Raw genomic sequence first — 13,859 nt, 5'->3', positions numbered from 1 at the left:
GCACATTACAGCACATTACATTGTTGTTTACACTGTGAACATTTTCACATTCCCAGTCACTATCTTGTACATTATATTTTTCAAACTCTACAGCTCTCTTCATATAGGACATATTTTTTTACTTATTCTTCATCATAAAATTTTATTTACATATTTATACCACCTGTCTTTTGTGGTATTTTTCTCACTTTGTATAGATACTTGTTTTTTCTCCTACGTTCAATTTTTTGATTGTTATGCACCACTACACCAAGACAAATTGAAAAAACTTACTTGGCAATAAATGTCATTCTGATTCTATTTCAGTATCCATGAACCAACTTTTAAATTTAAGTGCCGATAGTCTGGTTTACAGCCTAGGGAGACATTTGATTGTCAGATCTGTTTCAGGATGGATTTTCTCTTTTAGGTGATAAGACAGTATGGTAATGAGCTCTTTTGCCCTCGGATCTATAATTATTCTTAAAATTTAAATCACACTAACTCCCACCTGAGCATAATTGTCATAACTGTTATCACTGTCATTATTATCAGCATCCCGAGGAGGATCGTCATTCAACTCCAGTAAGTCATCCATTACCAAATCACCACCATGAAGACACCAAACAATGATCAACAGGTAACTTTTGACACGCTGTGAAGACACAATGAACATTTTATTTTTTTTTCAATAGTTTGATACATAGCCTACTCATAATGTATATATTTCTTTACAGTAGAAAAATAATGTTTTGATTTTAGGAGTACTACAATTATATTCACTTCAACAGGAGGTATTCAAAATTATCACTATAAGATAAAATATGTTGGGGTACATGGGCCAAATCTGTCATAATCAATCATGAAAACATTCTTATAATACCAATTTTCACTTTCATAATTTCCCTCAACAACACACAAAAAGGAACATGATACATACACCAAAAGAATACAAACAGGGTACATTTTATACATATCACTGAAGTGAGGAAGATTAAATGTGAAGAAGAATAATGAAACAAATTACAAAAAAATTCACATGATCATATACAACGGCAGAGTCAACAATAGGAGGAGGAACCACTTCTGTGTTTGTAACAGCTGGGGATATTTTAAAAGGGTACTTAAGTACCATGAAAGCGTATCAACTGTTTGCAATACAGAAGCTGATTGAAAAAAAATGGTGTCTCAGGTTAAGCAGCTCTTTGGGTTTGTGCAATTTACTGATATCAGTGGCTAAACACACCAAATGTGCCTCTGTAAATTGTAAAAGCCATATATCATGCAGGGGGACAACAGAGCATTTTTGCCAAAAGCAGTGCACATTCATTGTTACTGACGAAGGGCGATACACAAGCAGTATCTCTACAGCAGTGTTTGGGGACAACACGGCGAGCGTTGACGGGACTGTTAGTGGATAACTTGAACTGGAGTACGGGCGGTCAGACACCCAGCTGCTTGTTCAGCCGGTTGAGAGCGTCTCCCACGATATCAAGCTCATGTCGAAGTTCCTCCACAACGCTGTTGATGCTGGGAGTATCTTTTAGCACATCCACGCTCTGGGTGTAGGGGTTGTATCGGACTGTGAAGGGACGCTTGATGGTCTTGGCAAACTCCCTGAAACAAACATAATAGCATGATTTAACTAATATGTAGGAAATATTTAATAATATATCAAACAACAAATTGTAGATAATTTTCAACTTTCCATGCTAAGTTATCACTGTAAAAATCATATATTAGATGACTGTTATCACTGGAATCCAACATTTGAAGGTTTTCAGCAAACCAAGCTCACCTCATCTTGACTTTGGCCTCCTCAAAGCTGTCTGACACAAAGTAGACATCCTGAAATGTTGTGATGATGCATTCTTGTTTGGATGTAACTTTAGGGTCAAAAGGCATTATCCTTGCATTGCCAGAGAGTGCATGCTGTAAGAGACAAACATAATGATGATGTTTCACACATTATAGTGTATGTAAAAAGTAGCACACATTTAGGTCATTTGATTAAATCTGCTCTTTATAGTGAAAAAGTGATAGGTTCAGTAAGAGAAACCTTGTAATCCCATTACTAACATACATTTAATCAACATGAAAAGGGACTTTGTCGGATTAAATTGTTCAATTATGGTTTAACATATACAGTGATTTAACATTTGCTTCATATAATCATTTTAATAGGTTTTGGCTAGTTTTAGATTGATGGTGTGTATCTGACCAGGCACTGTTTTATTCTGTATATATTAATATATTTTACAATGCATGATTAGAATATATGAGAAGGAAGACTGCACTAAGATTTCAACAGTTTGTTAAAATGTCTTTACCTTAAGCTCACTGATGGAGGACAGCAGTCCTGCTCCGTATGCTCGCAGCTGCCCTTCTTGTTTGCATAGGCCGAACTCCACCGTGAAGAAGTAGCACTGTAACACAGGAGTGTTGACGTTAAAATTTAAAAATGCTGACAATTATTCTACTTCATAAATATGGAATGATCTTGATATTTGATTTGATTAAATTGTCCTTTAGCAGTGTCACTCACGGTGGCCAGTTTCTGAACCGAGTCGTCTGAGGCCCCAAGTGAAGCAAGACCAATCTCTTGAGAAAACTGGGCGAAGCTGGGCTCTGCGAGCAGAGGGACATGACCCAGCAGCTCATGGCATGTGTCCCTTGATAATGAAAGTTAACAGCGTATTAGGACCAACAAGCTTTGTGTGAAAATTAACATCCCTTTTATAAATATAGTATTGTGCATTACTTACGGCTCTGGGGTGTACAAGGGGTCGGAGCTGTGCCGTACATACTGAGTGCAGTGGAAAACACGGAAGGCCAAACCGGCTAGGAAGTCACGAGGGGACAGATAACCTGCCACAGGCCTGATGGTAAATCCGGTGCGTTCTGAGAAGATAAGAAATTTGAAATGCACACGAGTGAGTGACTAAGTTTACAAAGCTGAAAAAAATAAATAATACTTAAATTTCCATTTGAATTTTGGGGCAAAAGAAGCACGTTTTATTCAGGAAATATAACTAACCTCTGAGGAAGCGTGAGACATCTTCCAGTTGAGGAATGTTGTCCTCCCGACATTCACAGTATTTGGACAGCAGTGGCAGGTTCTTCAAGTATTCCCGGCAGGCGTGGGTGGGGTACAACTTGTTGAGCTCCCTGTACACAACACCCCACGTCTTCACCTCCTCCTCTGTGAACTCTATACGAGGAATGGGATCCCCACTGAAACAAAACAGAAAAATCCCCTAAGTTTCAAGTAAATCCTCCCAGATTTCCAAAATAAGCATTAAAATATACAACAAAAACTTACTGTTTATAGGCCATGGCGAGATCAGCAAAGTACTTTCTCCTTTTCCGGTAGACATTGTCCTTGAAACCCTGATAGAGTGAAATATATCAGGATATAAGAATGATTTGAATTCAAGGAGTTTCATTTTAAAGTCAACCCTCCTAGATTGATTTTGCCCAACATACCGGATGGTCAGCATCCAAGTCAGAGCCATACATCAGGACACGGTTAGCACACTTGTCCAAGTCAGAAATTTTCTTTGGGAACCAAGGTACATTATACATATCTGAGAAGAGAGAGAGAGAGAAAAAGTTGTTTATTGTAAATCAGGTCATGGGGATCTGATGGACAATATCAGCACTCAGCGTTTGCCTACCTTCCTCATGTAGACAGGAGTTATCTGGAGGCTCCATATCCACCACGTTCACATGCTTCCGAAGCAACTGGATGATTTCATTCAGTTGTTCGTGGTTGCTGTCACAGTCCACAAATATTTCAAACTCAGAGTTGCGTCTTTTGGATTTTCTGGACTCTATGTGTACAAGGTTGACATGGTTTTCCTGCAAGAAACATTGAGAATCCTTATTTAAGTTGCCTACGTCATCTTTATCATCTGCATGATAACTGCAGTAGAACTGATTTTACACTTTTGTGTAAAATCAAAATTGATTTTACTGAATAAGTTACAGGTAGATATTGGTAGATAAACAAATGGTATTATATAATATTAACACTGCAATCGATTCCAAATTGATACATTAATAAATAGAACTAGGAACTAGTGAAATAACGTCCATACTTGGAAGAGTTTGAGCGCCTTTACAAGTCCTCCCACTTCATTCTTGAGGGAAAAGATTATTGTTGCTCTCCCTTTCTCCAGTGAATTCTTCTTCTCAGTGTTTTCTTCGATTTTTGTGAAGGTTGATTTGTTTATCTGAAAACAGTAATGATTGATAGATTTCTATTTTCTCTTATGTAACAAACAGATACAACATATACTCATCCAACAAGCAATGTCGGTCTCCTTGAATGGTGATGTGAGAAGATATCCAACTTTTATCAAATTTTATAATACTGTATTTGACCTGAAGAAATATATGGTGATATCACCTTTCCTGATAGTATTAGATATTAATAATAGAGAAGTCATTGCAAACAGAGAAATAAACTCATTTTAGACATGTGACACCAAAATTAGTTGTGGCTTGAAAGTCACACCTCCTGGCAAATGATCAAATTCTGTGCTGCATACTTTCAGACACTCTTAAACTCTGTACATGTGGGAGCTGCCATTTGCTCCTTGTTTTATATTTGAAGGTAGATTTATTTTCTGTTTTGGGTTTGAACCTACTTGGGTATGCCTGCATGCAAAACTTATAAAAAGATTTTTAAAAATGAGGTGTCTGGTTTCAAAAAACTAACACAATGCATTTCCCTGTGATTGAACCATATCTCAGGACAGGTAATGACGTGAATGCACAACGTCAGATCACTTAAAAGCATCTAGCCATCCAAAAATCCCATGAGCATCATATCTGCTGAACATGCATCGCTCGCAACAAACAGTAAGCAGTGACGGTAAGAGTCACGCAGAGAGTCGGCAGCCAAATATTTCTGTCACCTTGGAAAAACAAACTCGGGTTGTTTCTTCACATGAAGACAGACAATACAAGTAACAGTCATGTAGATGATACACGCAGAGAAAGTTGTGCTGAGATTAACAAGAGACTACCCCCGCTGTCCGTTTCAACACCTTGGACAGCGCAGCACGTTGACGCGTGACTGTGCGCGCTGCACACGCGAGGGGAAAATTAGTGTAATCCTGCATCAGATTTCACAAGTAGGACTATAACCTGCCAGCAGCACGGAAGACTCATTAATCATTTGATTAACTGCAGCATTACTCGTGCACTTAAATTATAGCACGCTGTAGATTTATACTATGTATTTTATGTTGCATTAAGATTTTCTTTCGAAATACGATTTCTACACACTGTCCACGGTGAAATGGTTTGTTGAAAGGGGAGTAGAGGAACGGGCCGGTCGTAAGAATCAGTTAAATTCAGTGTAATTGCTGCCTACCGTATTTCGCCCTTCGAGCATTGTGTAGACACCGCGGCAGACCAGTTTTCGGTGAATCCTTGTCGATAGTATCCCTGAAAGCATTAGTGCATGGGGACTGGATCAGGTCGCTCCCCGGGGTCAACTCTTTGCGTCTCGGTTTAACGAAGATGAACTTGTCTCTGTCTCAAAGAATCGCCTTATAGCAATCTCATTTAGACAGCGGGGAAGCCTATTATTAGCTCCTTGCATGCTGAGATCTTACCAGACATTAATGCAGCGTTTAATCACTGCAGCACGCAGGTTGGGATGATTTTACGCAGACCCTCATCAGGTAGTTTCTTTCTTTAAGGATGTCAGGTTCAATAATATAGCATATGAGCTTTAACATTATTTTTGACATGTTCATATACAAGTCAAAGGGTTGTTACATTTCCAAATCGGTAGACTATGTCACTTATGGCGCCTGTCTATAATGAACCCAATTTGAGCTACGTTTTCTTTTTTCTCCCTGATATGATGATAGAATCATGTAAGTTTACGTTTGTTCACAAATAGCCTACTACTTAATGTGCGCCTACAATTTGTGAAGCATTACTGTTTGTGTATCAGAAAAAAAGTAAAAATTCAAGTGAAGGTCACTGACACAATCGGATTGCCTTTGAAAACTTATTTCCCTGCTGAAACTACAGAACATTAATCTTAGAGAACATTTTGTCGTCGATTTAGACAATTACACGATGATTTAGGACTCTCTTTGTTGTTTGTCCGCTTTTTGCTGAACGTTTCGCAACCTCGAAGTATAGAAAGTCACTACATCTGATGCTCAAAAGGCTTCAACACATATCTAATATATGAATTGGTAGCTATAATGCAATGCATTTATCTAAATTCCTACATATATTTCTGTCTCCTACTGGTGTCTCTAATAGAGACATCACAGACACTGCAGGTTGATCGGTTTATCTTTCATCTTTTCTGTCTTTTACATGGAAATCAGTGAAGGGTGTTCACCGTGCAGATTGAGCAATAATGAGTCTTTTATGACATGAATTTCTGAGGTATCCCCCTTTTAACCCTCTTAAACCTTTGACGTAAATTATACTACAACAAAACGGCTTAAATTAATCTGCGCTGACGACAAAGTGCAGGCTTATTCATGAAGATGACCCAGACCAATCTCTCAGTCACTGTTTAAAAAAAAGTAGCTGTAAAATATCAGACGCAAGAAAAGCTCTTCACCGTCTGCAGCCACACTGAAGTTCTCATCACAGAGCACTTCTCCAGTGCTGCAACTGACATCTGCTGCAAAGTCATAAAAGCGACTTCTTTTCTTTTCTTTTCATCGACGGATTTCTTACCTCATTGTTCAGCAGTTTTTCTTCATAGCCAATGTTCATCGAGTCAAAAGATCGTCCTCTACGTGGTCCTTCGAGTTTGTTTGAGTACATGTTAAAGTGCTGCTGTTTTCTGCAGTATTTATACAGCTCTTGCAGGTGGTTTATCTAAATAACCTCCGCTATGTAAAGTGGGTAGTCTACCCCGAGAAGCGGCGCGCTTTGCTATTTAACCGCGCAGAGAAAGAGGAGGGGGCACAAGGGAGCAATAATCTCACTCACAGCAGCAAATGGAAAAAGAGCAGCATCGCCCACGTCATTATGGGGAAATCTTTTATTTCACCTAAAGACCCGAAATAGCGTCAATGAGATCAATCACAAATTCTGATTTTGGTGAGAGAATGAATTAAACTGTTTGTTTCATAGATATTTCAGTATGGTTGAAAATCCTAAATGCATGTCAGAGAAAATGTATAGAAGGAATTGTTTACATATTTGGTTATGAAGAGTCTTTTGATGCTATTTAATAATTAAAACCAAACAAGGGAAATGTGCCATCACACTGAGATCAAACACAGTGAAGCTTGGATGCAGACTGAAGCACAAGCAGTTAATTCTTCTTGTTTGTTGACACCTTAAAGGCTAAGAAGAGGTCAAGGTTTAAGAGGATTCAAGCGTGGCCCACCTGCCTTCATTGTACAGTGATCCAAACATGCCCCCTTTTCAAAATCCATTCCTCTGCACTGTAAGCACCTCTGGGTTCTCGTGCACATAAATAATCTGCATATTTTCCTGTCTTTAACACCGCAAGCCTTTTAATAAGATCAAGACAGTCAGTGGAAAAGGCCTCAGCTGCCTTTGCAAGCAGAATCAAGACGAGGGAGCACTGACAGCAAGAGACCTCATCACTTTAAACAGATAACACCGCTGTTATAAGCTGTAGTCACCTCACAGATAGGGCAGGTGAGAGGTGAGAGGTGTTTCTCTGTTGGCCATTACTTTTATCTCCACACAGCTCTAATGTGGTGATGCATGTGTCTGATGCACATGCTGTTTGTCTCAGGTGGTCCTGGCCTGTGTCACTCGTGACAGGGATGCTTTACACAACCAAGGAGGCAGCGAGGGGGACTTCCTCCTCTCAGGAGCTGAATCCAGATCAGCTCTCAGATGTTATGTTTGACAGAGCAAGGTCAAGCTTTTATTTGCCATTAATAGAGAGCAATTTAAATACACAATTCACCAGTAATTATGTGGACATCCAGTTTGTTCTAGTGGTCATTAAAACACATGAATCATATTAAATATTAAAGCACAAAGAGCCTCTCCAACAGTGCCTACATGCACCAGTATGCATTGCTCATAAATTTTGCAGCAACAAAAATCCCCCTTTAGGTCAACAAAGCATGAGTGAACATGTTTACCTGGCTGTTAGCATAAGCTCCTTATCACCTCCATCTACAGAAGACAAGCATTTCTGCTTGAATGTGTAAACATACATTGCTTGTGCTACAAAACGCAACAAATAATGTCAGCTGAAACAGTGTACATCCCACTGCTACCCCTGCGTAGAGTTAGTAGCACTTCTGGTCACATTTAGCAATAATAATCACAACAAAGATATGATATATTATCACTAATAATAATTATAGTGTAAACGATGAGTTGATTCATCGATAAATTGGCAGAAAATTTATTGGCAACCATTTTCATAATAGATTAATCGTTTAAGCTCAAACAAAAATGCTGAAACATTCTTTTGTTTCAGCTTCTCAGATGTGAAAATTTGCTGCTTTTCTTTTTGTTATGTAATTGTAAAGTAAATATTGTGTAATATAATATTGTTTTGGACTGATGGTCAGACAAAACAAGCAGTTTGAAGATGTCTTGGTCTCTGGGAAAATTGAAAAAATTTATTTTGTTCACCATTTTCTCACATTTTCTCAACCCCAAAAAGCAACAGATAGATTAATTAACAATGAAATGAATTGTTAATTGCAGCCTCAGTGATAATAATAAAACTATTTTTATATTATATTTTTATATTTATATATACCACCATTCTTAACACAATTACAAAATGCTTTATGAAAAAAAAGATGCATAAAATCATTCAAACAGTACAAAGCAGAGAGGCAAGCAGGGGCCAAGAAGACAAACAATAAAACTGTTAACAGTTATCAGTTAGGATAATAAAAAAGCCATTTTTATATGACATTAGGTTCTTAAATGACAGTAGAGAGATGAGATGATGTGACAATGGCTGTTTTAACTTTGAAGAAAACTGGGAAGAGTAGCTGATAAAACTAGCAGCACACAGTGAAATTCCTTTTGTATGATGGTTTCAAATGGCACCGATGATTCCTAATGGCTCTGTCTTGATCATCCCAGATAATTGTGCCACCTGCTGCTACCTGTAGAGCAGCTTAAAAATCTGTTTTCTCCATCACATCTTCTCTGCAGTGATTCTGACAACATGTTATGTAATATAAAATCGCTTGTCCATGTTGTTAACTTTGTAGTTCTGTGGCCGTCCATTGACACCAGAATACGTCAGCGAACGTCAGAAATAGTTAACCAAGCTGCTGCTGCCTAAAGCAAATACAAAGAGCATTATACACATGTCAGCTCTATGACTAATACATGGGGAAAAAAAGTTAAATGTTTCCAAGAAAAGGTATTGTGGCTTTTTATTTTTACGATGAGAGAAAAGAAAGCAAGGGAAAGGACAAAGACTACTAGATTGTACGGCCGTGATAATGTTTAGCATTCAGTAATGAACTGCTCCTTTCATGACGCACAAACACTCAGGTGGGCTTCTACAGGGCAGCATCAAGCACGTCCCAGTCTACTTATAATTACATTTACACAGACGTCACTTTTATGCTGCAGATGCTGTGGCCACGTCTTTGATCTCCTCGTGTCTTGACAGCTCCCTGGACCAGATCTTCATTTATTGTCACTGGATTTCAGTTTCCAAATCATGATTTATTTATTTTTTCTAACTGATGTTTTTCTGCAGTAAACATGACTACAATAACCCCAATATTATCTTTTTCCCCCTGTCAACCGTGTTAATGTATGTTGAAACAGTTAGTGCTTACTCTTATTAATAATGTGATGTGGCTCGTGTCCTCTGTGACCCGCCATTCAGAGGGTAATTGACACAGATGCTTTGAGATGCTTTAAGACATCGAGTACTTTGACATGGGTCAGAGAGTGCAGCATGAATAAGATGGCTCATTGTCGTTCCCTCTCCTGGTGACCCGGCTACGTTATGTGGACAGTGGTGTATGGATAATTAGCTTCAAGGATGAGATCATTAATAAACATTTTTCAAGCGGAAGATTCAAGTCAAGAATATTCTGCCACATTATATGGTGCAAGTTGTGCCAAATGTCCATTGTAAATACACACTTATCAGACAAAAAACACAAAAAGGTTCAAGGTGCTTTAAATGCTCTTTTATACTCATCAAAATACACTGTAAACTTTATACTCAGCCCTTGTTATTAGCTACCTGAACTCAAACACTTGACTACATTTGCATTCGATATCGATTTCTTTTGGTTCCTGAAGAGGCTCCTCTGCTTCACTGCAGTCAGATAATGAGAGAGTCCTCAATCCATTCACACATCTCATTACTGAAACATAACCTACTTTCTTAGAAAACCAGCCATTCAAAGGCTGTTGAAGGGCCGCCCAGTTATCCAGGCAACCAAACTGGTTTCAATGCTCGAATGGCATTTTCAAGGAATACAAGACATTTGTTTATAACATGTTTATTATTTGAGCTCTTATTTCTGATGACTCTCTGGAGGTTTTCTTTAGTTCTGATGGGGATGTTGTGTTACAGACATGTGAGTGTGTTTAGAGCTGCACCCCAGCCAGTCTGTCCCAGTTCTGTTCAATTCAATAAGGGGGATTTACTCACAGTGTCTGAGCATACAAGAGATCTCTCAGGCTAATCTCACCCTTGGTGCTGCCTAGCAGAAGCATGGGAACTTAAAACCGCACTATGTCTCACCGGGCATTTGGAAGATACATAAATAATAGTAAAATAATACGATAATAATTTGTATTCATCAGAGGTCACAGTGCCTGTGATAGAAATTCAGCCTCTTGCTCAGAGATACTTCAGCAGATGCCACCTGTCATGTGGGTTGTTTGTTTGTGTTCCGTTTTGTTTTCTATTGTCCTTTTTACTGGGAACTACGCAACGCTTTGCTTAATAAGATAAAAACAGGAGTTAATTAATTAAATATGGGTTGAGTTGGCTGTTCACACATTTCAACATTTTCAACTGTTTAACATCCGTTTCTTTTCCTTCTTCTGGTATTTGGTGTACAATTCTTTTGAAAATGTAAATATGTTATTTGTGAGTATATACTGTATTAGTACAGATAATATAAGTGATGCTTTTGGTTTTGTAAATGTGTTACTGAAAGATGCTTGTTACAATTTTTTGATGTTTGATGTATACATTTTTATTTATTTAACCTTTATTTGATCAGGAAGTCTCTTGAGATATCTTATCTCCTTTACAAGGGAGACCTGCTGGCCAAAATGTCTGGGTTACATAAGTTACATATAAAAATACATTACTTTACAACAATCACATCCAACAAAACAAAACAGGGTCTGAGAAAAATGAGCACGATAAAACTTGACTATTTAAAACAATTACATTCCTCATGAATTTTTTTTATATGAATGTCTGACATGAAGGCAGTGCTTCCAGATGAAGTTTGTCTTTTTTCCAAGCTAAGTGTGTATAATATGAAAATGCAGTTCAAGCAGACTCGAGGGATACTGATGATTATCCACGTAGATGAGCCGATTGAGCTTTATTTATTTATTTGAGCTATATTTTTAGTAAGGTCATGTATAAATTACAGCTATGAGTTCTTATTCCAGCATTCAATATAAAACACAGAGATGAATGATAGACAATGTCAATCCCATTTGGTATGACACAGAAAGTAAAACTAAACTAAACTAATATAACATGAATCTATATGAATATGTAAACACAGACTTAAGTATATTACTTAAATACATTCTAATCTCATACATTACACAGTACACATTTTGTAGAGTTGGAAAGCAAAACCAAAAACAGGGAAATTATGCATTTTTCAATAACAAATCTAAGGAAACATTGTGGTTTAGACATCAGTTTTTGTAACAGAATATTCATAATGAACATTTGCATTTCGAAAGATAATATTTACTGCATGTGTGTGCATTTGAAGAAATTCTGTGTTTAGATTTTACGTCTACTTAAGTAAAAAAAGGTTCAGTGGGATGTTCGGACAGGCTTTCCTCTCCTGACTGCAGTACCGGTGTTATTTGAATTTCCACAGTGAATTCAAGGTCTTCTAAATGCACTTCATCAATAGAATTCCAGTCTCTCACCTGATCCCGAGTCTTGTTTGAACAACTAACTAATCAGAACAGTGAATGGTCTGCTTACGTACACTTCCTGCTGCAGGACTACATCTCTTTAATTAGCTTCAATTCTTTCATTGCAGAACAAACAACAGCATATGCCACTTGGTGACAGGCGTCAGTGTACACAAGGAGAGGACAGGATAGAGCTGTGCCCATAAACACCTGGCACATTCAAAATAGAAACATCGTACACAAGGCACAAAAATGATAGCGATTAAAAAAGGCTCATTGAAAATATTGTGCAATTAAACCAAAAATCTTTTTTAATGTGTTTTGATTCATTTAAGTATATATTTGCATCATATGCAACATGTATTATTTCAGTACCTTATATCTTCAAATACCACATGATTTGTCCGTTATAAGTATTTAAAAACACAATTCAATAAGGCACCTGTATTACAAAGCAGTATTATTTGATGTTAATAAAATGTAATATTACATTTATATATGTAATACTATATTTGACTAAGCGGACTTCATCGCACAGTATAGAAAAAATAGCAGCTTTTCATTTCCATCATTTGTAGAGGCAAAAAATTTTTATATTTGTTTTGGAATGTTCAACCTGTGTTTTGGAGCTTTCACTGCATATGATATCATAGAAGATGATTCTTGTTGATGCAAAACCTTTCTACTTCCTCATAAATTGGGCTGTGTAGGTGACAAAAATAAAATTGCACAGCACTCTTCATGGCATCCTTGGTGTCTAGTTTATCAATACAACAGATAAGCTAGTTGAAGAGGTAGAATCGGTAGTGAAGGCAAATGCAAGCGTCAGCGTCACCACATCACTCTCTGCAAGCAGGAAACGTCAGTGTCTTTGATAATTAGGCATCACGAAGGGGAAAGTTTCATTGTGATTCTGTTGACAAGAGATAGAAAGCCACAGAACTCAGGAAATGAACTGAAAGGGGCTTTGATTGCACCCAATAGCATCATGTTTCTTTATTAACACGCCTTCACCAGGTGGTTGTGAAGAGGCCGGGCCTTGGAATCAAAGGAGAGGGAACGTGACACTGCACATGTATTCTTCATCCTTCATTATCCCTCCTGCTCCCCCAGCAACTGGTACTACACGGATGACACAAGAATCCTTTTATGTAAAACATGTGATGTCCATGTTGATGTTGAATGACAGACTGTCTTCCATCATGAGAGAGAGTCCTAATCCCTTTGACTGAAGCATCTGCAGAAAATGCCTCTTCATCCCACTCGATCACAGGTTAAAGCCAGTATTCTGCCCGGGTTATATAAGGACTTTGATCAGATATGAATTTTCACACAAATGTGAGACAAAAATAGGACACATTTCACCATGAGGCAAAAATGTCAGGTCATTTAAAAGAACAGTGAGTTGTGTGGGCAGAGGTAAACAGAAAAAGTAAGAACTGACATCCAGAATCAGCATCAGACAGGGCCTGACATGCCTCAGCGCCGTTCATTTGCAGAAAGCGCCGGCCACATAAGGAACGGGCTGCTATGTTGTGCGCACGGAGTCAGATCATATCATATGGCTGTGAAGACTGACAGGCTGACAATGAAGTTTGGCAGGGCAGCAGGAAACATCTGAGCTTCACCGTGATCTCTGTGACATGACACGCCTGGGAGCGAGGCCTGAAGACAGAGCACCCAGCAGAGTGCACGTCACTGGCCACAAGCAATCTTGAAAGGCCAAGCATGATTACATCTACATCATTCCAGCCATTTACAACACAAAAAGGACATGA

At 38.2% G+C, this 13,859-nt stretch overlaps 1 protein-coding gene across 2 annotated transcripts; it reads right to left on the bottom strand.

Moving 5' to 3' along the window:
* Positions 1-637: 637 nt before the first annotated feature.
* tph1a (tryptophan hydroxylase 1 (tryptophan 5-monooxygenase) a) lies at positions 638-6,887 on the bottom strand. 2 transcript variants are annotated; one of them, XM_067590014.1, is made up of 11 exons: positions 6,703-6,887; positions 4,080-4,214; positions 3,657-3,840; positions 3,466-3,566; positions 3,302-3,369; positions 3,017-3,213; positions 2,745-2,880; positions 2,525-2,651; positions 2,310-2,405; positions 1,778-1,911; positions 638-1,596 (listed from the first exon to the last, which is right to left on the bottom strand). In XM_067590014.1, exons 1-11 carry the CDS (start codon positions 6,790-6,792, stop codon positions 1,422-1,424), a joined length of 1,443 nt encoding a protein of 480 aa, XP_067446115.1. In that variant the 5' UTR covers positions 6,793-6,887; the 3' UTR covers positions 638-1,421. The 2 variants fall into 2 exon arrangements, with proteins under 2 accessions (XP_067446115.1, XP_067446116.1); XM_067590015.1 differs by lacking the exon at positions 4,080-4,214.
* Between the last annotated feature and the right edge of the window lie 6,972 nt (positions 6,888-13,859).

The sequence above is a fragment of the Thunnus thynnus genome, chromosome 5 (genome assembly GCF_963924715.1).
Source record: "Thunnus thynnus chromosome 5, fThuThy2.1, whole genome shotgun sequence".
NCBI classification, from domain to species: Eukaryota; Metazoa; Chordata; class Actinopteri; order Scombriformes; family Scombridae; genus Thunnus; species Thunnus thynnus.
This window is presented reverse-complemented; position numbering and strand designations above follow the sequence as displayed.

What these genes read in the sequence shown, in the direction of transcription:
- tph1a (XM_067590014.1), bottom strand. Translation starts at nt 6,792, where the DNA reads ATGTACTCAAACAAACTCGAAGGACCACGTAGAGGACGATCTTTTGAC. An exon ending in CTCGCCATGGCCTATAAACA is followed by an intron (nt 3,214 to 3,301) that starts GTAAGTTTTTGT and finishes GTTTTGTTTCAG; the next exon opens with TGGGGATCCCATTCCTCGTA. An exon ending in CCTCCATCAGTGAGCTTAAG is followed by an intron (nt 1,912 to 2,309) that starts GTAAAGACATTT and finishes TGTCTCTTACAG; the next exon opens with CATGCACTCTCTGGCAATGC.